Source organism: Furipterus horrens, unplaced genomic scaffold, assembly GCF_987537825.1.
Source record: "Furipterus horrens unplaced genomic scaffold, mFurHor1.1.pri manual_scaffold_3, whole genome shotgun sequence".
Classification (NCBI taxonomy): domain Eukaryota; kingdom Metazoa; phylum Chordata; class Mammalia; order Chiroptera; family Furipteridae; genus Furipterus; species Furipterus horrens.
Genome location: NW_028327173.1, coordinates 27,053,421 through 27,081,336, shown reverse-complemented (window position 1 = coordinate 27,081,336; position 27,916 = coordinate 27,053,421). Strand labels below are relative to the sequence as shown.

General features: G+C 51.5%; 1 protein-coding gene across 1 annotated transcript in view; it reads left to right on the top strand.

The window, feature by feature from the left end:
• RIMS3 (regulating synaptic membrane exocytosis 3) overlaps window positions 1-27,688 on the top strand; it is a 33,377-nt gene extending 5,689 nt beyond the window's left edge. The window contains exons 2-8 of the mRNA XM_090269197.1: window positions 9,854-10,026; window positions 14,567-14,814; window positions 19,748-19,889; window positions 22,322-22,434; window positions 24,575-24,676; window positions 25,011-25,150; window positions 26,639-27,688. Coding sequence (XP_090125323.1) covers window positions 14,598-14,814; window positions 19,748-19,889; window positions 22,322-22,434; window positions 24,575-24,676; window positions 25,011-25,150; window positions 26,639-26,851 — 927 coding nt within the window. The 5' untranslated portion in view covers window positions 9,854-10,026; window positions 14,567-14,597 and the 3' untranslated portion in view covers window positions 26,852-27,688. The remainder of the gene's footprint in view (window positions 1-9,853; window positions 10,027-14,566; window positions 14,815-19,747; window positions 19,890-22,321; window positions 22,435-24,574; window positions 24,677-25,010; window positions 25,151-26,638) is intronic.
• The last annotated feature ends 228 nt before the right edge of the window (window positions 27,689-27,916 follow it).

The following is a 27,916-nucleotide window of genomic DNA, read 5'->3' as shown; positions in this document are numbered from 1 at the left end:
GCATCCTCACTGGTCTCCCTGCCTGCCTTCTCCAGTCCTTTCTCATTATGGCCCCAGAGCCATTTTTCTAAAACTCAGAACTGACCCTGTCACCCCCTGCTACTTAAAATACTTCAGTAGCTCCCCATTGCTGACAGGGAAGGCTTCAGTTTCTTAGCATGGTGTTCAAAGCCCTTTGTGATCTGCGTGACTGCCTCTCCCCGGTCCCCTCCTCCCACCACACTTTGAACTCCTGGCGGTTCCTCTAACATGTCAGGCTGTTCTGGGCCTTTGGGCCTCAGTACTTGCTGTTCCTTCTGCCTGTAATGCATCCCCACCCCTGCTTTGTCTCCTGAGAAAGTCCTTTCTTCTTCAAAATCAGCTTGGCTGCCACCTTTGCTGTGAAGTCTCTGAGACACCATCCCGGCCCCTGCCTGGGCTGACTTAGCCCACCTCTCTCGGCCACATCTGTACTGAGTCCACATCTCTTCTTCTTTGTCTCCCGTTAGACTGAGCTCCTCTGGTGCAGGCATGGTGATTATTTTTCTTCAGGATTGCTCATCTTTGAGTCTCCAGTTCCCAGTTTCTCCCTGTCTTAATTAGGTCTTTGCTTGTGTACAGAAACCCACTCAAGCCAGCTTCAGTCATACAAAAGGGTTTATTACAAGGACACAAGGGATTCCTGGAAACGGGTGGGCAGAAAACTCCTTATACTCTGGGAGGTGAGACCTGTAGGCCAGGAGAACATGAAGCAGCCTTACTGGCTGCCTTTACCTTTCTGTCTGTCAGACTAGGTTTTCTCTGCTTTCCAGATGCTGAGCCACCTATAGTTCCTATATTGTGTCCCTCACTTCAAGCCACATCCAGAGATAGAACCCAGGGTTTAACAGATAGATCCAAGTCCAAACTTCCAGAAGGATATCTGATTGGCTCTGAGTGGGTCTAGTGCCCATCCAGTCCAATCACCTGCAGCCTGCTGGGAAGGATCACAAAGTCAGACATGCAAGCATGGCTCTTGACCTCCTAAGAGAAAGTGGGGCTCTTTGTTATCAGGGCATGTACTTCAAAAGAGATCTGCTAGAACCCTTAAAGTGCAAGGGTGGGCCTGGCCTCCAACCTTCCGTCTGGACAGCACCTGAGAGAAACAGACTGGGCATTGTGACTTAAAGGGGAGTCTTTCCCTGGGGCGGCAGTGCCCAGGGCAGGCTCTGAAGAATGTGAAATATCATTTAGAGGCCTGAGCAGAGAGATAGGGAAATGAGACCTTGAATTTTGGAGTGGCGAGAGAGGGAGGAGGAGGGCATTAGCAATCAGAACAGTTCTCCCTACCAAAATCGTATTTATCCTCTAAGACTTATATCATTTCCTTTCCTCAGTGAAGAGCCATGCCACGCCTACTTCTCCTTCCCCCAATCTGTTATTCCTTACCTGCATTAATTCTGTTCTTTGTACTTCTCTATTAAATATTTTTGAACGCTTTGTGCCAGACATTATGCACATGGCCCTGTAAGATAGGTACTATTACACCCATTTTATAGACAATGAAACTGGGGTTCAGAGAGGTGACATTTACAAGCTAGGAGCACACAGCAGTGTGATTCCAGAGTAAAAGCTCTTTTTTTTTTTTAAAGATTTTATTTATTTTTAAAGGGAGGGGAGGGGAGAGAGAAAGAGAGGGAGAGAAACATCAATGTGTGAGAGATACATCGATAGGTTCCCTCTCACACGCCCCCAACTGGGGACCCAGCCTGCAACCCAGGCATGTACCCTTACTGGGAAGCGAACTGGCGACCTTTCTGTTCACAGGCTGGCACTCAATCCACTGAGTCACACCAGCCAGGGCCCAGAATAAAAGCTCTTAATATCTCATAACTTCAGCTACTTACTCACTTGCCTGTTTGCCCTTTGGGACTGTGAGAGCCTCAGATACCAGGCAGACACCAGGATACCATCCTTACTCTACACCCAGCATAGGTCAGCCCAGAGCGAGGGCTCCTGAATGTGGGACGGATAGATGCAGGTAGAGCAGAAAAGGCATCTGAGCAGAAGTTGAGGGTCCCCTACTTGTGGACCTACCCTGTGTAGCTGTGTGACTCTGGACAAGTCTCAACGTTCAAGAGCCTTGGTTTTCTCATTAAAAAATGGGGATGATAATTCCTGCTGTGAGGCTAGTATTAGATGTGGGTGTAAGGACAGTTTGTAAATATGAAAGAACTGGGCAGTTTCTAAGGACTGTCATTACCAGGATGGACTGTGGCAACAGCGTGCCAGTTGGCCATTGTGCCCAAACTCCTGCAGGAGGTGAACAACCCTAGAGCTTCCCAACATGGAGAGCGGTACCTTCAGTGAGACCTGAGATGACTTTCAATGGTTTGTGGGCCTGCCATTACACAGCATGGGCTCATATGGTGAAAAAGTTGGTTTTCTTTCAACTTTGTCAAGTCCAAGGTTGTCCCAGGGAGAAAGAATCACTGTGATGCTAGTGTGTCTTTACCAACTTCCCAATGCTTGCTGCCCTCCCCTTTTTAACAAAAAGATCTTGACTGGCAGCTCCATGTAGCTACAATTTAATAATATAGCTTTGTTAATACTGTATTTATTTTACTATCATCTTCTAGTTATTAAAGTGATATTGGCTTTCTGTCTATAGTTGCAACACAAAGTTTCTAATTAAAATAAATGCTTTTAAGTTAATCGTAAATTTGAAGAAAATAATAATGAGCACCTCAGGATATAGATTTAGCAGATACCATTAAGCGAGCACATAGTGTTATGTAGATAATACAAAATTGGGACGTGTTACAGATATGGCAGAGTATGGACCATTGGCCTAGATAATCTTGAAGGTCCCTTCCGCCTACCCAGAAATTTTAGTGGTCTCTTCCTGCTGTGCCGGCCTGCATCCTTCCCCTTATCTTGTGCTCTGGCTTGGCTTTCTTTCAGAGAATACTGCCCTGATTATGCCAGCAGAGAGGAGGATTTGTGCCACTGTTCCTTCAGCCTGCTTGGGGGTCTCTTGGAGTTGGAGTGTCTGGATGGGGGTAGGATGCCCTCTTGTCTCTGAGTCAGGTCTTGGGCACTCCTGGGGGAACAAGAGCTGCAGGTCTCATGGTTCTCCTGATCTTCATGCTCAACCCAGGTGTCAGAGCCTTTCAGAGGCCTGGAGTCTCAGGGAGCAGTAAGGCTGCCTCCAGAACCTCATACCCCAGAACTTGGGGCCTAGGGACAGAGAAGCCAGGAGGACTTGGGGTCTCAAAGGTCCCCTTTAACCCAATCCCCTGTTGCCCCCCTGTTTGTGCTGCTGTCTGCCTGCTCCTGGGGATTGGGCATTGGCCCCAGCAGGCCTCAGGATACAGGATTTATCCACAGAGCCCAAGATCTATCTGTCCCTCCCCCAGTCCCTCCCCCAGTCCCATGTCCACAGTTGGAGAGCAAGCCTGGGCTCCAGGAAGGTGCAGAGCCTGAGTAGTGTGGGGCATGTGCTTGTATATCCAGGATGAATGTCCGTGGGTTTCTGCAAAGGTGTGTTGTATGTGTATGAGAGAGTTTAAGTTTGTAGGAATATGTGCATGTAATATGTGTCTGTGGTGAATGTAGCTCTGGATGACATGTCTGGGGGTCTTTCTGAGAGCATATTGTGTGTGTGTGTGTGTGTGTGCATACATGTGTGGGTGTGTGATGTGTGTGTCTATGGTAGAGGCATCTTTGCATCATATGTCTGAGGTTCTCTGTGAGGGAGTTTTTGTGCAACGTGTGTGGCAGAGTGTGTCATGTGGGTGTGTGGTAAGTGCATCTCCATGTAGTGTGTCTGTGAGGCATATGGTGTGTGTGCATGTGTGTGCGCATGCGTGTGCGTCTAGATGGCTTGCTTGCTGGGTGTGGTGTGTGTTTTGTGTATGGCTTCGTCTTTGTACAGCGTGTTTCTGGCTATGTGGTGTGTCTGAGTGCCTGCGTGAGGGTGTGTGCTGTGCACACGGGTCCTTGTGCCCCGGAAAGGGATGGGGCGGGAGGGGGCTTTTCGGGGAACAAGAGTGCATTGAAGGCGGTGTCTGGGGCTGAGTTTGCTGAGTTCCCGAAGAGGGTCCCCAGAGCTGGTGGTAGGAGCAGGCGGCGCCTTCAGGCTTGGCGAGGAGCTGGTAACCCGAGCCCCTATCCCAATGAAATATTGATCAGGCCTAGCGGCGGCACTGACCAAAAAAAAAAAAAAAAAAAAAAAAAGGAAGCTGGGTGGACAGGAAGCGAGCGGAGGCTGGCCGCTGTCCTTGGTGCTGCTGCGTCTCCCCCTGACAGGGCCACGGCGCTCACACTGGGGCAGGGCTGGCAGGAGGAGAGACTGCCCCATCCACCAGCACCCGCAGCGGGCCGCTGCCTCAGAGGATGAGCTAGTCTATCCCTACCACCTGTCTATCAGTTCCGCCACCTCGTCTAGGGGCAACAGGGACCGAATGGGTGTTTTTGTTGAGATCCAGTATTTCCCAGGGAGAGGGATTCTGTGGCTCTGTGGGTGTGAAGTAAGTGTGCGTGTGTGTGCGTGTGTGTGTGTGTGTGTCTGTGTGGGTTTGGGTGAGGGATTGTCCTTACTGTGCTTGGGCTGAACTAGAATAAGTGCTTGGGAACCCCAGAACTCTTAGGGTCCTGCTGCAGGCTAGACCCTCCCCAGGGAATCTAACCCCCTTCTCTAACTGACCAAAGTCTGCTTTCCATTCAAGCTGTGCTCATTTTCAGACCTGGACTTCCCCTGCCCACTAGGAGAGAGTCAGGGTGCTCCCCAGCCTCCCTCCTGCATCCTGGGCCAGGCAGGCCTCGGTCTCAGTGCAGAATGTGGTGGGGTCTCCAGGTTGGCCATCTGTGTACTCATGGCATCTTCTCTGAGGTCTCCCACTCTTAGCGACTGATTCGCCACCCTTCAGTGGATTCCATTTTCCTCCTGCTTCTAACTGTGAGCATTATGTCTTGCCCTTTCTGCACTCTGTACCCTTCCCTGGGTGTTCTCCTTCCTCTCCATATCCTGCTTTTCCCTCTTGAAAACGTACCCAGATCCTGCCCACTCACATTGCTCTTCTGAGCTCCAGTGCATCTGCTTACCTGCCCAACGCCTCCATGTGGGAGCTGCAGTATTATCTCAGACTTATCTTGTCTAAAGTGGGGACTCATCTTCCCCCTAGGCCAACTTTTTCCTCTGGGACTTTGGGCTCTGCTCATGGCACCTCTCAGTCCCCGGCCTCCCTGTAAATTGCATTGGATTCTGTTTTTTCCCTCTCCCCAACCATGCCCCATCACTAACTCTAGGCAGCTCCTGCAAACCAGTCACCTTCTCCTCCACACCTGCACCGTGTAAAGCAGTGCAGCCCTCCTTACCTGCCTCCTGACTGCTCTTCCCGCTGTCAGGCTTTCTTCTGATTCTCACTCAGTGTCAGATTGATTTCTGTAAAACATTGCACCGAAGTCATGTCAGATTTCATTTCCTTCAGGATTAAAGCCAAGCCTCAGCCCTCATTTGGAGCCCTTCACTGGCTATTCCCAGCCTCCCTTCCCAGCCTGCTCTTCACAGTCATACTTACCTCCTGCTCCAATTGCACTGTTCTGTCCACCAGTCTCTGAATGTAGCGTCTTCTCTCTGGACCTTCCCAGGTAGTTCTCACCTCTTTCTTGCCACCTCTACCTTCCCAAATCCCTTCTATTTTTAAGGTGCTCTGAGATGCTTTTCCTCATGATGACTTCCCTGGTCTCCCCATCCTGAGGAGTTCAATCCTTCTGCAGAGCAATCAGAGTTTATTTTTATCTCTCAATGCCTTGGGTGGCCCATGGACCTGCAGCCTGAGAGCTTGTAAGAAATACAGAATCTCAAGCTCCACCTGAGACCCATGGAACCAGAAGCTGCATTTCAATACAGGACCAGGGGATTTGTGTTCACATTTAAGTTTGAGAAGCACCGGGCTGTGCATTCACTGAGGGTGGGAGCTTGCTTTTGGGGGGAGTGGTCTTCTGCCAGGGCTGGTGGTGTTCTCAAGTGTCAAGTTGGGTGACAGGTGCCACATCCGGCCAGATCCCATGAGCTTTGAGAGGCATTGGATAGTAGAGATGGCCAAGAAGCACGCATACTCTGCCTGGACACTTCCCGCCTGGAAGCTATGTCCCACAAGGCCCCAGAGCTCAGACTCTGTAAATCTGACTCCAGAAAGCACTCTAGCAACACGAGAAGGAACCAGTTAATCAATAAAAAAGCAGTTATCGAGCATAGAGCAGAATGTTTCCCTCTCTCCAAAACACACAGTGGTTAAAATGTCTGTTATTTTAATGTATGTTTTGCAAAGAAAAATATGTATTTAGCGCTTTCTTTCCAATATAGTAATATAGTTCCTAAAGAGGTAACTTTAGAAAACACAATATGTCACATGAAGAAAATAAAAATGACTCACAATTCTACCACCCAGCTATAAATATTATTAATCTCATATTTATTTTAGATCACCATTCACTCGTTCCTCAAATATTTACAGAGCCCTACTATGTGCCAGACCTGTGCCAGGCACTAGGGATTCAGGGTGGAGAAGACAACCTGGTTCCTGTTTCCAGGCAGCTCACACCCAGGGGTGGGGTGTGGGAGGCAGGCACTGAACAAGTCAGGAATAACAGTGGGTTAGTTTCCTAGGGCAGCTGTAACAAAGTGCAACAGACCAGTTGGCTTAAACAACATAAAGTTATTTTCTCGCAGTCCTGGAGACTAGAAGTCCAAAATCTAGGTGTTGGCAAGGTTGGTTCCTGCTGAGAGCTCTGAGGGAAACTCTGTTCCATGGGTCTCTCCTGGATTCTGGTGACAGCTGGCTATCTTTGGCATCCCTTGGCTTGTTGCTACATCACTCTGATCTCTGCCTCCATTGTCACATGGCATTCTCCCTATGTGTCTCTGCCTTCCCACAGCCATCTTCTTATGAGGACATCAGTCATATTGGATTAAGGACCCCTCTACTTCAGAATGACCTCAGCTTAACTAAGAAGATCTGTAGTGACCCTATTCTGAGGTCGTATTCTGGGATACCAAGGTTAGGACCTCATCATATCTTTCATGTGGGGATACAATTCTAGCCATATCAGCAGAAACAGTACAAGTCCGGAAGACTCTCCTAGGAAACGACATTCAGTCTGGGACTGAGCAATGCATAGGGATCAGCCAGGCAAAGGTGGTGCCATACACGTCAGGGGTCAAAACATGAGGATGGAGGCAGGCGGGCAAAGAGCATTCCAGGCAGACAGTTGACAAAGTGGCCCTTTGGAGTAACTGAAAAGAAGGCCAATGTGACTGGAGTACAGAGGAGGGGTGTGAGCATGGGGTGAGCTGTATCACTTGGCCTGTGGACCTTGGCGAGGGGTTTTTACTCTCTCCTACAGGCCATGGGGAGCTATGGGAGCCTGTCACTCGGGAGTGATTCATCTTCTTTGTGAGGTGTCTCCTCACAAGGCTGAGTGTCTGAGGGCTGACTTGTCCCCTCTGTCCCCAGTTCTGAGGGAAGGCACGTGGTCATGTCCTCAGGAGCCCCCTGGCTCAGAGAAGACACCTGCTGCCCCGTCCAAAGAATGAAGGCACAGCCATGCCCCAACAGCCCCTAGTCAGTGGTGGCAGGTGGGGTGGGGGGGACAAGCCCTGCCCTCAGGAACCTCATTCAGAACAGGATACAGGGCTCTCCCAGCTCTGGGCCTGGACACCCCACCCCCTGTCATGAGGACTGTGTCTGAGAATGTGTTCAGGGCAAGTGAATGACCCGTGCAGGTCCCTGAGGCCAGAGGCCCTGATGCTGGGGGAGACCAGGGCTAAGGCCTTGCAGGGGACCTCTCTTCAGCACCCTGCTCTTCTCCAGGGATGTCTGGACATTGCCTTCCTAGGCAGGACCCAGCCTCTCTGATGCTCAGCCCATCCCTTACCACCCCCTCAGAGGGTTGTCTGCCCCTTGACTGTGTGTGATGGGAGGGGCCCCTGTGCCCAGAGCTGCCTGTCTGCCCTTGCCTGGGCTGGGTGGGCCAGGCTGGGTGGAGGAGAAGTGGGTCAGCTCAGTAGCCATGGTGACAGCAGCTGCTCCCTGCTGGACTTCCCATCTCACCACAAACCTCACTGATGAGCTCTTTGTCCAGCCTGCTGGGATGGGGGCCAGGGGGTGAGACTGGGGGTGGAACGTGTATGAGTGTGTGTGCGTTCAAGCTCACACAAGCACCTGCTTAGAGATGGTGTGTGTGCCTTGGCCAAGGGAACCCACAGACCCAGGTTAGCCACTTCCCAGTCCCCTGCCCACTAAAGGGGTGGGGCTTTTCCTGCCTCTTTGCACTGGGCAGGGCTAAGGGAAGGGTGAGCGTGTGAGTGTGGGGGCGTGTGAAGGCCTGTGGCCGTCAGTGTGGCTGCTTCTGTGTGCCCTTGTGTGGCTGTCTGTCTCAAAGGTGCATGTTCATATCTGTATACACCTGTGATTGTGTCTTTAAGTGTGCATCATCTGTGTGGGTCTGTGTGGTGTGTGATGACACATTTGAAATACTGTGCCATGTGTCTCCACCTGAGTGTGAAGTATGTGTGTGAACCATCAGGAGAGGAGCTGGCACTGTGTTCCCTACTCAGGCTACGTGTGCCCCTTCAGCCCAGTCTACCTCTCCCACCACATGCCAGCCTTGCCACCCAGAAGTATGTCCCTGAGAGGGAAAAGGAAATTTTGGAAACAAGGGACTCCTCTCCCCTTCTGTGGATGCAGGCACTGGCCTCTGATGGACACAGCATGGCATGGGTGATGTGGTGGGCAGCCCTGATGCTGGATCGGGGTTGGGCAGGGGTCTCAAATGCCAGGCCCAGCATCCAGTGGGGGTCCAGGAGCCGAGACGCACGCAAAGGAGAGCATTGTCTCACATGGCAGCTCCCCACCCAGCTGAGGGGTGCAGGGACCCAGATCCCACCCTTATCCTGGGCTTTGGGTGGAAGCACCTAGAGCTGGAGTGGGAGCTGACTCTGTTGGTCTCTGTGCCTTCTCACGAAGTGGTTGCACCAGGTATATAATCCAGCCCCATAAGCACTAACACCTGTACAGTTCTTTACCATTTACAAAAGGCACTGCTGTGAGTAGTAACAATGTAATTGCCCAAATGAGCATTTAGCACGTGCCAATCCTTATTTTGTAACATTTCATCTAAGAATCCTAGGGCTGTCATTATTATTCCCACTTTAGAAATGAGGAATGGTAGGCTCAGGGAGTTCGGGGGGGAAATCTCCCTGTCATACAGCTTGTCAGTGGCAGATCTCTTGAGCTAAGTTTGTTTGCCTCCAAAGCCTGGGTTTTTAATCACTGTGCTTTTCTGCTCCTCATCATCTCACCTGGTCCACAGTCCAGCCTGGAGAGCCCAGCTGGTCCAGGTGGTCCGTAGATGCATTCTATAGAAGAGGAGATGGAGGTTCAGAAAAGCTAAATGACTTGCTCAGGGCCACATGGCTGGGGGTGGAGCCAGGAGCCCCCCACCCCCACCCCCAACTCTCCTGAGTGCTGGGCCTATCACAGAGAATCTGGGGAGGGACACAGATGCCATTAGTCAGGGGGACCATAGATGAAGGAAGAATAGTGTCTAGAGCTGATTAGCATTTGGACCTAGCTGAGTCCTTCGTGTGTTAAAAGTTTTAAAGTTGTAGGTGGAGCTTCAGCACCAACAACTTGAAGTTAAAGTTCCTAAAGGCCCCAGGGAAACCCAGGAGTTTGGACAATTTTATGAATGAGGAAACAGAGAATCAGAGAGTTGAAATGATTTGCTCAAGGTCATATCACTATGTCCAAAGACTGTCTTTTTACTCCATAAGCTACTGGAAGCCCTTGAGGACAGATGTCTTCAAAGCTCTCCTCTTTCCTTCCAGAGTCTTATCACATCCTCTCCTCTAAGGAGCTACCCTGATTGCCTTCACCTCCTTTCTTGAAAACTGGTGTCTCTGAAGTTCATGGAAGCCTGTGTCAATGCCCTAGGGGAGTGCTGCTGGGAGGGGCGCAGCCCCCTGTGATGCAGAACGCCACACTCAGATTCATCAGCTAGGTGAGTTTGGGTTTTCTTCAGGGTGAGAGGTGAGGAGGAAGCATCTGACAGGTGATGTGGAATCTGGGAGTTAGGAGATTTGGGTTGGAGCTCTGATTTTGTCACAATTTGCTGTGTGACCCTGACTGTGTCTCCCATTCTGTGCCTTGATTTCCTACCCTTCAAAATGAAAGGCTCAGGCTGAAATAGGGATGGCAAATCGGTTTTAACTCCTGAGTTGGTTCTCATCAGTGGGTCTGGAGTGCAGTGTTGAAAGGGATTCTGAGGTTACATCTGCCCCGATGGGAAGGAGATGGATTGGTGATGTCTGCTGTGGGTGGTGGATTGGGAAAGGCTGCAAGAACCTCAGTTATTTGTAATCTCTTTCAGACTAACAGCCCACCAGTCTCTGAGAGAGTCCTTGGTCTTTCCTATTGAAGGGTGGGTGGCTATGTTTATCTGGGATGGTCTCATTGACTCTCAAAAAAAGAAAAGTTCATTATCTGGTTACACATATGGTCAAAGGGACCAAGGGGCCCGGGGTGGCTTGGCAGAGCCCTGAGACCTACTGTTGTCTGGATTCAGAAGAGGGCTGGGGAAGCTCTGAGGGCACTGAGACCTCAGGGGACAGGCCAGACCTCAAGGGCAGGAAAGAAAAGGCTTGTTCCTTGGGGAGTTTGGAAAGTATCTATCTGCTGGTGGCACTTTGGTGGGAGTCGGGGTAGCAGCCAGGGCAGTAGCTTGCTCTGTGGAGGGTAAATCTGAGCTGTGCTGGTAGATGCTGCTGTAGCCAAAGAGCAGGGACAGCAGGGAAAACATGAGAGTGAGGTCCCCGTGACCCAATGAGGTCGGGTCAGGGGAGGGACAGACCTGCTCAGAGGCAGGAAATTGTTGAAGTGACTTTTGTGCGAAGGCTAAAGTCATTCAGTTAGCAATCTTTTTGAGCCACCAGAATGAGAGGTGCTGTGTCCCCTCTCCACCTCCTGCCCCTTTCCTGTCCCTGTGGTTTGATGGCTCAGGGGTCACTGTGTAGTAAGACTTCCCTCCTCATAGGGGCCAGGTGGCCAGCTCTGTCTGTCTTCCTGTCTTGTTGTTCTTGAGCTAGACTGGCTGCCAGAGAAGCAACTAGAGCCCCGGTTCTGAACCTGCCACTATGTATATGTTCACAGACTCCGTTGTCTGAGGCAAAGGAACATAAGATCACCTAGTCCAACCCCTTTGTTTTACACACAGATGAGGAAACCAAGTCCCAGTGAAGGTAACACAAGGAATCTTTATACATTCTAATCCCACCTCCTGATTCTTAACACCCCACCCCCAGCTGCCTACCCAGGACTCCTGTACTGGAGGTCAGGCCCTATGACCTCGGGTCCAGTGCTTTGGGTCTGGCGGCTCCTATCCCCTTGGGGAGGGCAGGCCGGACTGGCCCTCCCAGGCGCTCCTCAGCTCTCCAGGCTTCCTGGGTAGTTAAAGATGAGAGTGGCTGTGGATGGTGCCGAGTCCTGGATGTCAAACCATCCGCTTGTCGGTGCCATTTATTATTCATGAGGAAATATGAGTCCCTGGGTTGGCAGGGTCAAGAATTTTGTCCCTCATCCACTTGCCTTCTTGTCCCCTGGGAGTGGTGTTCTTGAGCTTCCTGTAGTCTGGCTGCTCTGGGGCAGTTTTCTCAAATTGCCCAGAGACTCAGGGACAAGCCTGAGAGGGAGGGATGGGCCTACATCTTTGGGTGGGTTCTGAGTTGAAGGGGCAGAGGCTGCAGAGTGTGTCTGTCTCTTTTTGGAAACAGGAGACCTGGGTTCGAGTGCAGGCCTTGCCACTTCTTAGCTGAGTAGGATGGGCAAGGCCTTGACATCTCAGAGACTCAATTTTCTCATCTGCAATGTGGAAATAACTACACACCTAACAGAAATACTTCCAAGAGCAAGTTAGGCTTATGCTGTCACAGATTCAAAGTATCAGATAAGCTCTCTCCCACCATCCACCTAAAGACCATGCAGATGCCCCAAAAACACACCAACTGGCACTAGAATTGGAAAGTAAAGAGAAGAGATCATCATAGGCCCAAGTCCAGGAAACTTTCCATTAACTGCAAGGTTGACGGGGGATGGATGGAGAAATACAATCCAGGGCTCTGCACACATCACAGGGTGAGTGAGAACAGTCCAGACAGCCACAAAGAAGGCAAGACACATCTTTGACTCATCCCCGTGGTCAGCCCCAATTCGCCAGCCCAGCAGGAGCCATGCTGACCCGGAGACCAGGCTGCCATTGTCAGCAGTCTGGGGACTGTTTTCCTCATGAGCTAGAGGGGTGCCTTTCTTTTCCCACCTCTATTTTCCCACCCCTTTCTTTGCCCTTTTGAAAAGTTGGGTTTCCACAGGGTGACAGGCCTAAGGGCAGAGGGTCAAGCAAAGTGTCCCTGAGCCCTGGGTTGGGAGCTCCCCTAGGAAAAACTCTGTGGGCACGACAGCCAGGAAGGGCTGGGTGCAGAGCATGCTAGAGCGGCCTTCTCTCCAATACTCGGCCCAAGCGTCAAACTTTCAGCCAAGTTGAAAGGCCGATAGTCAGAGACTGCACCTCTGTATAACCCAGAGCCATAGATGCCTGCTGCCTGACTCCCCCAGAGTGGCTCCCAGCGCCCTCTGCCCTCTTCCCTAGCACTCAACGGAACTGTCGTTAAATATTTAATTGCATAATTAGTTATTTACTGTCCTCCTCCTGGACTGGAGGCTTTAGGAGGGCAGGATGAGGCTGGCCTGGCTCCTTGCTGTGTCTTTGGCACTCAACATAGGCCTTGGAATTTTAGGGGCTTAAATATTCATTGAATGCAGCTAATAGGGAGAGAGACTTGTATACTTTGGAAAGGAATTTAGCAATACATTCCAAGAATCAAAAAAGTGTTTATGCCCTTGGTATCAGGTAGGATGCTTTTGGCTGTAACAGAACCCTGACTCAAACTGGCTTAAGCAGAGTAAAATAAATTATCCCACATAGCCAAAAGGCCAGAGAAAGGCAGGCTCCAGGGCCGCCCAGGGTCCTTTCTGTCTCTGTGCTGTGCTGTCTCAGCAACTCTGGCTTCATCCTAGGGCTGGGCCCTCCCTGGGGGAAGAGTTGAGAGAGAGAGAGAGAGAGAGAGGGAGGGAGGAAGGGAGGGAGAGACCTCCACCTGAGACCTCCACCTCTCTTGTAAACATGGAATCCAAGTCTTTTCCTGAACTTGGATTGGGCCCACTTTGTCACATGCTCATCCCTGGACCAGTAAGAGTTACCAAGGTGAAGGACACTCACCGACTAGCTTAAACTAATTAGGAGGGATGGTACTGGATAAAACCAGTGCTCTGTCAGGAAGCAGGGAGAAAGAATAGATGCTGGGGAAGCTACCAGCAGTGCCCACACCCCATTAAACCAGTCACTCTATAGATAGGAACCAACCCTAGGAAATAAGCAGATGAAATCAGTGTAGAAAGATGTTTATTTCAGTACTGTTTAAAATACAGGAGGGAGATGGAGAGACAGACCTGATCTGAGAGGTAACCGTATTGAAATATTTAAGTCAATTACGCTACCTCCATACAGGTGTCATTAAAACATTTACACAAAGTGTTAATAACATTGGGAAATGCTTGTGATATAATGTTAAGTGAAAAGTACCAGAATATCAAGTTGTACTTGCAGAATGAGTTCAATTATTTTTAAAATGTGCAGAGAACAGCCCTGGCTGGTGTGGCTCAGTGGATTGAGCGCCAGCCTACAAACCAAAGGGTCACCTGTTTGATTCCCAGTCAGGGCACATGTCTGGGTTGTGGGCCAGGTTCCCAGTTGGGGGCACACTATAGGGAATCACACATTGATGTTTCTCTCCCTCTCTTTCTTCCTTACCCTCTCTCTAAAAATAAATAAATAAAAAAATTTTTTTAAAAGGAAACTACCCAAAATAAAATAAAAATAAAATGCATAGAAACAGATTGGGAGGAAATAGGATGAAATGCTTATAGCAGCCGCCTCTCAGCAGTGCAGTAAGGGTGACTTTTGCCTGCATCTTTAGGCTTTTCTGTACCATCCCCTTCAAGCAGGAGGACCTCTTCCGCAGCCCACACAGGTTGGAGCCAGTTTTCTTCTCCCTGTTCTTAGTATTGGCTATAAATAACAATCACTAACACTTATTGAATGTTTACTCTATGCCTGATGATGTTCTAGGCACCTTCACATGCACTGATTTGATCCCCACAACACTTTCATGAGGTAGGTGTTTGTATTTCTTGTTTTGCTGAAGTGTTCACTGAAACTCCAGGATGTTTGGTCACAGGGTCACACAGCAACTCAAGAGTGGGCCATTTGATGCTACAGCCTCTGCCTTTACCACCAAACCCAGTCACTTGCCAGGGTACCCATGTGCTAATAAAATAGTTGCATTTATTCTGCACCCATTCTTGAATCCTCGCAACCCCAGGGAGGCTCAGCGACTTGCTCAAGGTCACACAGCTAAGAAGTGGTGGATGCGGTAGAGTTGGCGCCGGTGTCTGATATGGGACCCCTTTGTCTCTTCTCTCTCCTACAGTGTTGCCTGAGGCCCTGCCGCTCCTCGGACCATGTTTAACGGGGAGCCAGGCCCGGCCTCAGCCACAGGCTCCAGGAATGTGGTTCGGAGCTCCAGCATCAGCGGTGAAATCTGTGGATCTCAGCAAGCTGGGGGTGGGACCGGGACCACCACCGCCAAGAAGCGGCGTAGCAGCCTTGGAGCCAAGATGGTGGCCATTGTGGGCCTGACCCAGTGGAGCAAGAGCACACTTCAGCTCCCCCAGCCTGGTGAGAGGGTGCGGGACACCACGGGCTGGGGTGGGTCTCCTTTCACCCAGAAACTGTCCTTATGGATGAATGCATCCATACCCACAAACACTTACGTAGCTCTTACCATTATACTGGATGCTATTCTGGGTCCAGACATGTCCTGACTCATTGAATTCTCATGTAACTCTATGAGGCAAGTACTGAAGCACAGAGAAAAGAAGTGAGATGCCCCAAAATACATAGCTAGTAGGTGGTGGAGCCTGCATTCAAACCCCAGCAGTTGGGCTTAAGAGTCCGAGCTCCTAACCATTACCTTCTGCTGCCCCCACGCACAAACTTGCACATTATCCATGTTCCTGGCCCTGTGCTAGCAACACAACTTCAAAGACACACACCTCCACAAGATTCAGTCTCACCAATAATCTCCGAGCTTCCTCAGTACTCCAAAGAGCCGCACAAATACATTACAAAGTCACAAGAGAGACATACACTCACAAAGACACATGCCTTGCATAGTTATATAAATAGCATGCTCAGTTGCTTAGGTGGCCACTACCTCACTGCCAGAAAAGGGCAATATAGCTGTTCACACAGTACACGGTCACAAATAGAGCCAGTCCTGCAATTCACACAAGCACAGTCCTCCGATACAGGCTGATGCAGGTCACTGAAGCAACATCTCTTTCTCTCTCTCTCTTTCTCTCTCTCTCTCTCTCTCATGCACACACACACACACACACACACACATACACACAATGGCCCATGGGCACAGAAACATGTCATACATGCGTATGCACATCCCTCACAAAAACCCGCATTCACACACCTTATCAGCTACATTCTGACAAATAGATTATACTTTCTCAGACATCTAGTTATGGAATCCCACTTGTGCTCAGAGTAGGGGGTGACCCACCTTATTACAAACAATCGCACCTGGACCCTACAGCACAGAGGAGCCAGACGCCCCCACCCCAAGACCTCCTCACTGTGGCACCAGCCCAGACACCAGCTGGTTGTGTATTAAAATCTCTTCCTGCTTGTTTTGCTCAGAGTAACAACTTCCCCAAGAAACCTTCAAATAGGCAGCTGGATGGGGGCGGTGAGGGGGTGGGGGTGCCGGAAGATCTGGGGAGAATGCTCATCAAGAGTCCCAGTTGGGGCTGGGGGTGGGGGACTTTTCCAGGCCTTAAAATAGCTTTTTACAAAGCCTTCCACAGGAGCACGTGGGATGGTCTTTTCCAGCACACAAGCTGCGGTGTGCTTTCTGGCTCAGAGAAATGCTAAATGAGGAGGGGGCTTGCAGTTATTGGCACCCCGAAGTGGGCATGGCCTCTGGGAATACACTGTGTAGGCCTGACCTGAAGGAGTCAGGAAGATGGGGACCTGGAGATCCAGGAGTTGGTCTGGGGCAGGACCAAGGGGTAGGATTAGGGTCAGGAGGTCGAAGAGGTGTTGGGCCCCCAGAGTCTGCGCTCTGCTGACCTTCAGCTGAGTCATCCTCAGCTCCAACAGCTTCTTCAGATCCCAAGTGATTTGCAGGAGCAGTTTTTCAAGGCCAGGGCAGGGCCGCAAGTCACGGGGAGATGTTGCAGTGGTCTGCCTGGGGCTGTCCACCTACCTACACTACCGGTCAGCAAGCAGGGACTGGAGCGGACACCAAGGAGACCTCCCTCCTCACTGGGAGATGAGTGACAATGGGGCTCCCGAATCACTAGTCTCTGGTGTGTGAGGGCATGGCTGGAGGCCTGGGGCCTGAGCCGGAGGAATCGCATAGATGCCCCTCTAACTGAAGGTCTCTGTGAATCATCCGATCACCAGATGTCAGAGCAGGAGGGGCCCCTTGAGACCGTCTAGTCCAGTGTACTCATTTTATTGATGAAGCATCTGAGCCTGGAGAGGGGAAAGCACTTTCCTGAAAAACAACTTCACGGTGGTCTGCAGAGCCATACCCTGTTGTTTACTAGCTGTGTGACTCAGGCAAGTTACTTCACCTCTCTGGAGCTTGCCACCTCATTTGTAGAATAAGGACAATAATTCACACCTTGCAGATTGTCCAGGGGATTAAATGACGTAGGACAGCCAAAGGCACCAGCCTGTACATTGCAGATACTTGGTACCACATTGGTGGTGGTGTTGTTACCCTGGTCAAACAGTAGAGCCAACAAATAAGAGTTCTCTGGCCTTCACAGCTCTGCCGCCTGCGTGCAGCATACCCCTCTCCCATCTATAATTCCCTGTCCCGTTTTTCCCCCTAAGCCTTGAGCTTGCCAGTGCCCCAGCTTGGAACCCCATCCTGGATGGGACAGTGTGGCTCCAGAGGCATGTATGAGGCTGGATTAACTTGGGAATGGGTCCTGGAAACTACCTTCTGGGGAAAGGTCCCAGAAGGGTGTTCCCTGTGGTCCCCAGGTGGGACAGCCCTGTTCCCTGCAGGGCTAGGCTGTGTGAAGTGGCAAGGAACTCCTCTTCTGGGCCCAATCTTCTGAGCTCTGGGTCTGCCTTCCAACGGGCCTCTTTCCTCCTAGTTTATTCATATTCTGCATTGGCTTGAGCTCCCCCCATCTCCTTTTTGTTTCAAAGCCTGGACTATTACACCAGCCTCCCCTCCAGTTCCCCTGCCTCCTGCCTACTCCTTTCACATTGCCCTGAAGTGGCTTCCAAAGACTGGTCTTAGCTGTAGCTCCTCATGGGACCTTGGGAAAGTGACTTTCCCTTTTGGCCTGTTTCCTCTGTAACATGGAGCTAACAAGACTCTCTCCTAGCTTTCTTCTGGATCTAAAGTTATCTAAGTTGTGGGAGCAGTGAGGAGGGTGGGATAAGAATTTTGGGGTCCCGGGACACTTGTGGGTTCTGGTCTAGCCTTAGACTGGGTCCACACAAGGCCATCCTGGGCTGCCCCAACCCTTGGCCAAATGCAGCTCCTCTTTTCAGCACCAAGGACAGCAGCCCCACCAGCCCCGCCTCTGGGCTCTGGGTCAGGTGGAAAGAGGGCTCAGCATCATCCCAGGAGATGCCATGGGGAGTGCGGTTGGGAGCTACAACTGCCTCTCCCTTTTATATGCTGAGACAGATGGGATGCTTCCTGGAGTCTTTCAGTCTCCAGGGACCACAGAATTATTGCAACTCGGCTGGGTTCTCTGAAAAAGAGGCCAGGGCAAAGTGACTCCCCAGATCACCAAGGTTCAGAGACTGGATGGGTATAAAAGAGTAGAGGGATTTTCTCTAAGGTTGCAAGACTTTGCTCCCCACACAGAAGAAGTGGAACTTAATCTCTGGTGAATCACATCTGAATCCACTGCAGAGCTGGTGCAGAAGAGTGAGAAGTTGCACGTCGGTAGACTGGGAGTCAGCCCGGGCCTTACGGCTGCCTGGACCTCGGGCTCCCCGTCTGTGAAATGGCAGGGGCAGGGCGCTAGCTGAGCTGTCTCTAACATTTTAGGATTCTGTGATTCCCCTACCAGGGGTCACAGTGGATTGAGCAGGTCTGATCAAAGAAGGTAAATTTTCTTCCAAGTGGATCAAAGCTTTCCTGAGCTCTAGAAGAAAAGAACTAGGGTCATGTGTTGGGGGGGTATTCAAGTGGAGGGGAGGTAAAATGCAGCTCCCACAGACCTACCTGTCTTTTAATTGGGTTAGAGGAGGGTGGCAGTAAGGACCCAGGGACGGGCAAGTCATATATATATATATATATACTCCTGGATAGTTAACTATTCCAATATCCCAGAAACTGGGATGGTTTCAAAGACGACATTCCTCCTCACCACCTCCCACTCCCTGCCCCCCATCCTGTCTGCCGGTGATGCTAACCCTCTTAGCCTTCCTTCTCCCAGTGGGACTTCCTGAAAGATAAGTGGGACAAAGCAAGAGGAATAAAGTCCCCCCTTTTGAGGACCATGATCTTGAATAGCCAACTCCCCCTCCCCACTATTTTTGGGGGTGCTGCACTGCCTGTCCCATCCCCGGCCTCTCCCCATCCCTATAGGTAACTTCACTCCTAATTTGCCTAGATTCCTAACCAGCGACAGCAAATGGCTCGTCTGGTACAGTCCCTGTCTGAGCACCCCTCCCTCCCCAGCAAGCTCCTCAGCAGCCAAGCTTCAGCAGGGGAAGTCCCTGTAAACCCTCAACCCATCTTCTGTGCAGCCCCCCACGGGAGGAGAGGGTGTCTAGAGGGACCACACTGCAATGCTGAGGAGGTTGCTATGGAAACTCAGGCAGGATGGTGCGCTGCTGGGAGAGGCAGAGTGCCCCATGTTCCCTGCAAGGCTGAGCATGGGGCAGGGTGGAGGGGGGGCCCTGTGAACAGGAGGCACAGGTGCGGGCGAGCTCTCACTGCCCCACATCGAGGGCATGTCTGCAGACCTCCCTCTCAAAGCCCCAGTCAGTTCAGGCCGACCCAGCTGTCCCTCTCCATCTTGTTTCCCTAATCACCTCTTGTTAGTGTGAGAGCGGCCAGGCTTCACATGGGGCTTTTATAGGGCCTGTGAAGGTATCAGGTGGGTTGTGAGGTCTGAGTGAGATATGGTGCATGAGGGAGAGCAAATCTGGCAAAAGGCAAGCTTACTTTCCAGAAGAGAGAGGCAGGAACAACACTTTGGAGCAAGGGCTGAAACTGAGGGGGAAGGTAGCTGTCGGGGCTGAGGCCAAGGGCCAAGGGCCGCAAGGCAGGGACTCTCTCCAGTGACTCCACTCCACTCCCTCATCCTCCCTCGCCCCAACTCTGCCTCCAGCCATCTTTCCAGTCTGCTCTGGCCGTGTCACTGCCCTGAGCAGGGCCAGAGGTCAGGCTGCAAACCAGCTCTGGAGGTCATCTCAGCAGTGCCTCTGCCTCCAGTCACAGCCCTGCCCATCATGCCCCCTCACCAGCAGGGTGACTTTGGGTGTGCGCTCAGAGAAGCCTCATTGGTGATCTGACCTGGTTCCCTTTCTGTGCTTCACGGGGTTGCAGAAGGGGCCACCAAGAAGCTGCGCAGCAACATCCGGCGGAGCACCGAGACAGGCATCGCTGTGGAGATGCGGAGTCGGGTCACTCGCCAGGGCAGCCGGGAGTCCACCGACGGGAGCACCAACAGCAACAGCTCCGATGGCACGTGCGTGCAGCCCGCCCCTCTGTGGTCCTCACCATCCTCCCTGGTCTCCAGTCACAGAGCCAGGGGCGGGGTGGGAAAATCTCCAGTTGGGTTTTCAGGCCAGATGTCTGGGTTCCTCTGTCCCTTCCTCCATTCCCCTTCCTGGATGTCCAATGCCTGGGCCCCAGTCTTCCTACTGCCCAGGCTGCTGTTTTTCATCCAAATACCCCAGCGGCCCAGAAGCAGTTCATCCCTTCTGTTTATTTCATGCCTCCTGCCTCCCAGCACCTGCACACTGTCTCACTCCAGGGGAGGAGATTTGAAAGGAAAATGTGATTCAAAAATCCTTTACATCTAAGACTGTTTTTATGGCACAGATAAATGAAGTTCTCACAAGTGGCCTTGCTTGGAGTTTAGGGAAGGGGCTTGTACTGGGTCAGAGTTTCTCAAACTGAGTGGTGACTCATAGGCAGGAAGTAAAACCAGCATTCAAAAAAGAAATGGAAATTTAATTGTATCTTAAGAAGCAAGGCTGCAGTACCTTATGAACTTCTGTTTTAGTTTTTTTTTTTTTTTTTTTTTTTAATGTATGGGTATACAAAGGCCTAAGACATGTATTTCTTACATTTGCATATGGGTTGCAGTAAAAAAAATTTGAAAATCCCTCAGATCTCTTCTAAATTATGAAACTACGGTTATACAGTGAAGCTTTTCTGATTTGACCTCATTAAGGTGCAGTGATTTCAGGATCCATCGGCTCTATTTCGTAAGAGTCTGTGGCCATGTACCTCACTGTGCTGCCTACATGCATGAATGCGAGCAGCCACGAGCACTTACTTCGTCGCACTACACGCAGGGCATCACTGGGCACTTCAGATCAGTGCTTTTTCTTGTGGGAAACCACTATCAGACCAAAAACAGTCTCATCTAACATTCACAGCAATCCTGAGGGCTGTCAATACTGCCTACAGAACTGAGACACAGGAGGAGGGTGAGGTACCCGACCCAAGGTCACAGCTATTACACGGTGATGGAGTCAGGATTTGAATTAAGGCCATTTGACTTTATAACCTTTGTTCACAATCCCTACACTCTCTGTACCAAGCTCCTGGAAGTATGTGACCTCCAGAGTACATTTCTTTCTTTAACCTTCTCAGAGCCTATTGTCCTAAGGATTTGATATTAGGCCATTGCTGACTGAGGCCCATGAATGGGTGAGCTTCAAAGCCCCCTCCTGGGGAGTGGAGGAGAGACACACAGGCCCTCTCTGATAAGCAGATGCAGCCTGTCTCTCCTCCCTGCCTGTCACTGGCCAAGCGGGACTCAAGGCCAAGCTTTTCAATAGGGGATTTGTTCTGGAACAACCTTTGGTCCATCTAGCCAGCAGCCTGAGCTGTTCCAGATCTTAGGGCTTTCTTTGGTCCATTGTAGCCCATGAGTAGACTTGGGCCAGCCCTCCCTCTTCTGTCCCTTTTTTGCTGGCATACCCAGAGCACCTAGGCTTGAGCACATGAACAGATAGCACTTTCCCCCAATGGTAACAACGATAATGGTAACTATCACATATTGTGTTTTTGTGAAACTTTTCATGCACCATCTGTCCTAATTCTTGCCATAAAACTACCCAAGTTGGGCATCATTTCTGTTTTGTAGACAAGTTTCTAACATCTTGAAGCTTCTGTTTTCTCATCTGTAAAACTGGATAAGAGTGCCTGCCACACAGAGTCATTGCAAGGATGAAATTATATGATGCATGTGGAACACTTAGTGTGCTGCAGTGCTGTCAGTTCTCCTTGTTACTATTTCCAGGTCCCCCACAACCATTGTGTTATTTTGGACTCAGTTGCTGTTTTGGGCACCACCTCATGTCATTGACTTGATCTCAAAGTTAGAGTCAACTCAGCCTCAGTTCTTGAGACTTGCTTCAGGCATTAAATTTCTGGCCTATATCTCTGGTTCTTAGCATTTGCATCCCCTGGTGAGGACACGGGTATTCAGCAAGCCCTGCCTTTTAAGACTCATCTTAGAGCCCTGATGGGCTTGGCTCAGTTGGTTAGGCATCATCCGACAGAGCTAAAGGTCACTGGTTAGATTCCTGATCATTAGTCCCTGGTCAGGGTGTGTATGAGAGGCAACCAGTCTGCCAGCTGATATTTCTCTCCCTCTCTTCCTCCCTTCCCCTCTCTCTAAAAATAAATAAATAAAATCTTTCTTTTTAAAAAGTCGCCTATCGCTATGTTAGTTTCATTAGTCTCCATTCTCAAGTGATATCAAATTATTTTTCTTTAATGTATAGAGATGAACAGTTCTCTCTGTCCTGAGCCAAAGTAGTACACTCACACTCTATAGAGGGGAAACCAAGGCACAGAGGAGCGTGCCCAGTGCCTCAGAGGCAGAGCCACTGCGTCCCACGAGCCAGATGCCCTCATGCGCCCCTCTGCCTTCTTCCCCAGGTTCATCTTCCCCACCACCCGGCTTGGGGCCGAAAGCCAGTTCAGCGATTTCCTGGATGGGCTGGGACCAGCCCAGATTGTGGGGCGACAGACACTGGCAACTCCACCAATGGGTGAGCCTTCTAGAGGGTAGGGCAACTGGGGTGGTGGCGGCCACACAGCAGAAAGGGTGAGCACGGTGAGAGCCCTGCGTGACCCAAGCGGCAGAAAGGAGCCCTCACTCAGGATTCTGTGCAAGTGAGAAGGGGTGAGCCCAGCACCTGTGAATCCCTCCCTTCTCGGGGGAAGGCCATCCTGCGGCAGCTTTGCCAGCTCATTCCTTCCCTCACTTCACCACGCGCTCTGTGTGCCGGCTCTGCCACATGCTGGACGTCAAGTGGCGAACAGAAACCATCATGACATTGACTTTCACAGAGTGTGTTCTATCCCCAGTTCTCTGGGTGGCCTTGGGGAAGTCCCTTTGAGCCTGTTTCCTCACCTATAAAATGGGAATTAAAATACCTGCCTTCATTCTGCAGTCTAGCAACAGTTTATTGAGTTTTTGTTTGTTTGTTTGTTTTGTTTTGATGCTTTGAATGAAGTATTTCATTTACTCCTTAGGAACTGTGTCTTATTTGACTTGGTACTTCTAACTGTCTGGCACCTGGAGGTCTTTTAGTAGTTTTCTCACCCCCCTTTCCTGTAGCTAGGAAGCACTTCCTGAAGTCCGTACTTGGTCGTCTTAGCCGCAGTTCTGGCTCCCTCCTCTCCCTCCCTTAGATATCGGATGTGTTGGCTTCCAGCAGCCCCTCCCAGGCCTAGCTTCCTCTAAGATGCCTCCTCACTTCCACCCTCTCCCCCATTAGTCTGACTTCAACAGTGTCTGACCCAGACATCTGCACTGACCTCACAGCCAACAGGAAGCTGAGTGCAGACAGTGTCCTGCTGGGGGCCATGCAGTGAGCTGGGATTTCATCCCAGGCCAGGACTCTTCCCACTGCACCGCCCTGTCTTCTCCCATGGGCTCCCACCAGAGCCTCTGTCTGCTGGAAGAGGGCTCCATGGAGACCCTCAGAGGGTGAGCATCAGCTCTTATCCGGCTCAGGGGTTAGATTTGGCTAGTTGTCAGCCCTTACTCTCAGAGTCTTAAGGACCTGGGGAGTCTGCTTTTCCCAGCCCTTGGCCCAGGCAGTGAGAGGAGTCAGCCACTTCATAAGCCAAATGCGCCATCACGGCCTAGAATCTACCATGTGTGTGGTGCTCTCTGGTGTCTTAAACTGGAAACTACAGGTTTGTGTCTGCTACCTTGGGGATGTTACAGTGAGACAGGGAGGAGATTAATTCCTGAAACATCCCCCTCCCATGTCCTTGTAGGGAGGTCAAGAATAGTTGGAGGAAGGGGGATGAATTCAAGAATGCCTTTGTTTGTATTTGCATCTTCCCAAGTATCCAAATACAAACACTAGCATAATGGCTCAGAGAATCTAAAATGGGTGGCTGAACCCACGGTCTGGCCTATTTTAAGTTTTCTGCACTAGGCATATGAGTCTGCACTCCCTTGAAGGATGTTCCAAGTGACTAATGCATCGTTTCAAATTCCAGCAGAATTTGAACAAAGCTAAAAGTTCTAGAAATCAGATAATCAACAAGACTCCACACACACTAATTTTCACAGCTGGATGACCCGTTTTGTGGAGCAAAGTGAGCAGTTCCTAGTCCTCTGCTTCCGGAACTCTGCTGGCCTTCCTCCCATCCTTTGGCACGGGTGCAAGCAGGCCCCCATTCCCAGGGAGTGCCCCGCATCGTGGGTGGGCTCATATCTCAGCATCTCTTCAAGCTGATGTTCTTTGTTTATTTGTTCAGCATGTATTTAGGGGGGCGGCTGAGGGCTGCTGTGTAGAAGGTGAATAAGAGCCACCGACCCCACAGCCTCCCTCTGCCTTCCTGATCCAGGAAGCTCTGTCCCCAAACTTGCCTATTCTGCTCAATAAAATAGAAGCCCCTTGGTTTGCCAGTCTTACATAGGAATTTGGCAGCCTTTTTTGGTCCCCAAGCATCTCCCTTGAAGGTCATGACCCTGCCCCACCCCAAGGGACTTCTAGACTTAGAGCATTCATTCCTCAGCTGCTTTAAAGTGGTCTCTGGAGGGCAGTTTTCTTCATCGTGTGCCCTTGCCAGTGTGGTAGCACCCTCTGCAGACGGGCACTCTGCACAGCGGCTGGCTGGTGTGCCCCGGTCTGGCTCCGCCTGGACTGTCCCTCTTCTCTCTTGCAGGGGATGTGCATATTACCATCATGGACCGGAGTGGCCAGCTGGAGGTGGAAGTGATCGAGGCTCGGAGCCTGACCCCCAAACCTGGCTCCAAATCCCTCCCAGGTGAGGCTGAGCAGCTGGAAGGAGTTTGGAGATGGGGTCCTGCCAGGGGCGGGTATGCCTCTGAGCTCTAGGTCTAATGAGCCCTCAGTTCCCGGTTGGCTTGAATCAACCTTCTTGACACGAGCCATGGCCTGCCCGGAAGGCCAGTTCACAGGGGTAGGGGTGGGAGAGGATGCAGGAGTCAGTGTTTGAGTCCGTCTCTTCAACCATCTGTCCACCGGTCAGCTCACCCTACCCGCCCTGCTCCCCTCTAGGATCAGCTGGAGGTCAGGGATGGGGCAGGGCATAGCATTCTCTCCTGGACTCCTCCCACCATGTTCTCTCCCATCCCCAGCCACCTACATCAAGGTTTACCTGCTTGAGAATGGGGCCTGCTTGGCCAAGAAGAAGACAAAGGTGGCCAAGAAGACCTGTGACCCCCTGTACCAGCAGGCTCTGCTCTTTGACGAGGGGCCCCAGGGCAAGGTGCTGCAGGTGAGTGTGACCCGGCAGCTCTCGAAGACTGCAAGTCATAATTTGAAACGTGTTTCGTTTATGATTCACCCTGTGCCAGGCACTGAGACCAGGTGCGTTGATGCACACTGGCCGTTTACTCTCACAACCCAGTAAGGTGTTATTGCCCCTGGTTGATTCATAAGGAAAGCAAGGTGTGGAGGGCAACTCAATTGTCCCCCAGCTTCCACCTGGTGCTGGTGTCCATTGCACATCAGCCCCGCACCACTCGGTGCTAGCTGCTTCCCAACTGTGACCTCGCTTCACCCTGGGAATGATCCTGGGAAGCTGGTAAGATTCTCCCCATCTTACAAACGAGGACACAGTCTCAGAAAGATGAAGTGACTTGTGTGAGGTTTCAGCTCAGGACGTGCTGAGCTGAGTCAAGCTCAGGTCAGGGTAACAACTCCCCCCGACGCCGCGAGAGTGACAAGCCCTTCACCGCTGTCCTGGGAGGATGGGATCATCATGCCTATTCCATAGATGAAGTGGCTGAGGCATACAAGAGGTTACATGGGGGTAGAACAGAGCGGTGGTGGGTCTCTGGGTTCAAGTCCTAGCTTGGTTACTTACTAGCTGTAGTATGTTGTGAAGATTAAATGAGAGGTGCCTGTAGAGGGCCTCACATGGTGCCTGGCACACAGACAGCTACTCGCTAACTCAGCGGTGGCGGCAGCAGTGGTGTTGGTGGCTCTCAGCCTTGCCTGAGGCCACGTAGGTGGCAGAGGAGAGGCTTGAGCCAGGGGCTCTCTGGGCTGTGGGACGTCTTGTCGAGGGCTACCCCTCTGGACTGAGGTGGTTCTATAACAAGGGCACTGGCATTGGCAAACAGTAGGAACTGGTGAACCCCAGGTTTCTGTGGGGGAGAGTTGGGTCTTGGTTGTTCGTTTTTATGTATATTGGGATTCCATTTTGAAAAACGAGTTCCCCAGTAAAAACACAACTTCAAAAATCACTGAGCTAATCTATTCCCCTCTCCCAGTTTTAGGGATGGGTGGGAACACTGGGTCCAGTGGGGCTGGCCAGGCCCCACTGTGACGTGGTGGCAGAGCGGGAGCTGTGAACCCAGTTCCTGGGGTCCCAGTCTGCCCCTTCTTGGAGTAGGCTGTCATCTGGGAGGCTGGGAGGCCCCAGAAGTCAGACCTAGGGTACATTCCCAGCTCTGCCACCGATTGCTGTGTATCTTTGGGTTAATTGATTAACCTCTCTGAGCAGCAGTTTCCTCTTTGTGAAAATAATACATAGTACCTCTCCCTGGGTGGCTGCAGCAATTGAGATGATATATGTAAAGTCCATAGGTTGGAGCCTGCCACTTCTTAAATGTGCAGTAAATTGTTGCTTGGAATCAGTCTGAGTTTCAGCTCTCTCTGTCCCGTCTGTGCCCTGGTGAAAGATGTAGGTTCCTGGGCCCACTGCCCAGCCCTGGAGTTGGGGAGGTGGCTCAGTGCGTCTCTTCCTCCCCACTGGCAGGTGATCGTCTGGGGAGACTACGGCCGCATGGACCACAAGTGCTTCATGGGCATGGCCCAGATCATGCTGGACGAGCTGGACCTGGGCGCCGCCGTCACGGGCTGGTACAAACTCTTCCCCACGTCCTCCGTGGCGGACTCTACACTTGGATCCCTCACCAGGCGCCTGTCCCAGTCCTCCCTGGAGAGTGCCACCAGTCCTTCGTGCTCCTAAGGATGTCAGGAAGAGGCTGGGCTGCACTGTGGGAAGGGGTGCCTGCTGACCCCCCACCTCCTCCCCTGTACATAGTCTTCACGTCTTTCTGGCCCCCTCACCCTGCTGCATGCCTGTTGGCTACTGGGCCCGTCCCAGCTGGCAGTGGAGAGTGTAGTTTGTGTGCGTGTGTGTTTGTCTGTGTGTGTGTCTGTGTGTGACCATGTTATATCCGTTCATTTGTCTGGGTATAGTCAGTCTTGGTGACTACATGGGCTGAAATCCATGTCCCTCTGTGTCTTGTTGAAAAGAAACCCAAATGAATGTTGTGTGAACATGACCTCACCTCAGGCCAGTGATGGAAAAGGGGGATACGGCCACTGGTCCACCCTGCCTGGTCCTGTGCCCAGGGCAGAGCCCGCGTGTCCCCGTCTGTGCCTCTTGGTGGTCCCTGCTGAGTTTTCTGTCTTGTTCTTTGTTCCACCGTTGCCTCTCCCAGCCCTGCTGCTTTTTTTGAGGAATGTAGCATCCCTGCAGCTGGCCGCACTGAGGCCCCTCTGGGAACCGTGACACCCTCCTCCCACCCTGTGTTCTGGCAGCTTTTCCCGCCAAATGCATCTGCAGCACGTAGCATGCTCATCTAGGGCCCTGGCCAGGACCTGGGAAGCAAAGGCTCCCGGGGAGCTGAATGCTGGAAGGTTGCTTCCTCCCTTGGGCTAGAGCCACCTCCTCCCACCTCATTCCTATAGCAAAACACGAGGAGGTCTTAGTTCCCAGGGTTGTTGGCCAGATACCTTAGAGGGAAGTCCCGCTACCTCCCTTAGCACTGCCTCTCACCTCTCCTCTCCCTCCATGACAGCTCCCCTCTTATGCCATGGGAACTCTCCCAGTGAACCCCAGGAGGTGTGGGCTGAGGGTCTGACATCCAGGAGGTGGGCCTCAGAGAGGAGGTAATCTGCCAAAGCAGATGGTCCTTGAAGGTGCTGCTCTCCTCCCCAGGCTCTGAGGGTGGCCCTGTCCCCAGCAGGGCTTGTCCAGGTGGAGCCTGGCCTGTGGGGAGATACTGGGGTTGGGGGCTGTTTGCTG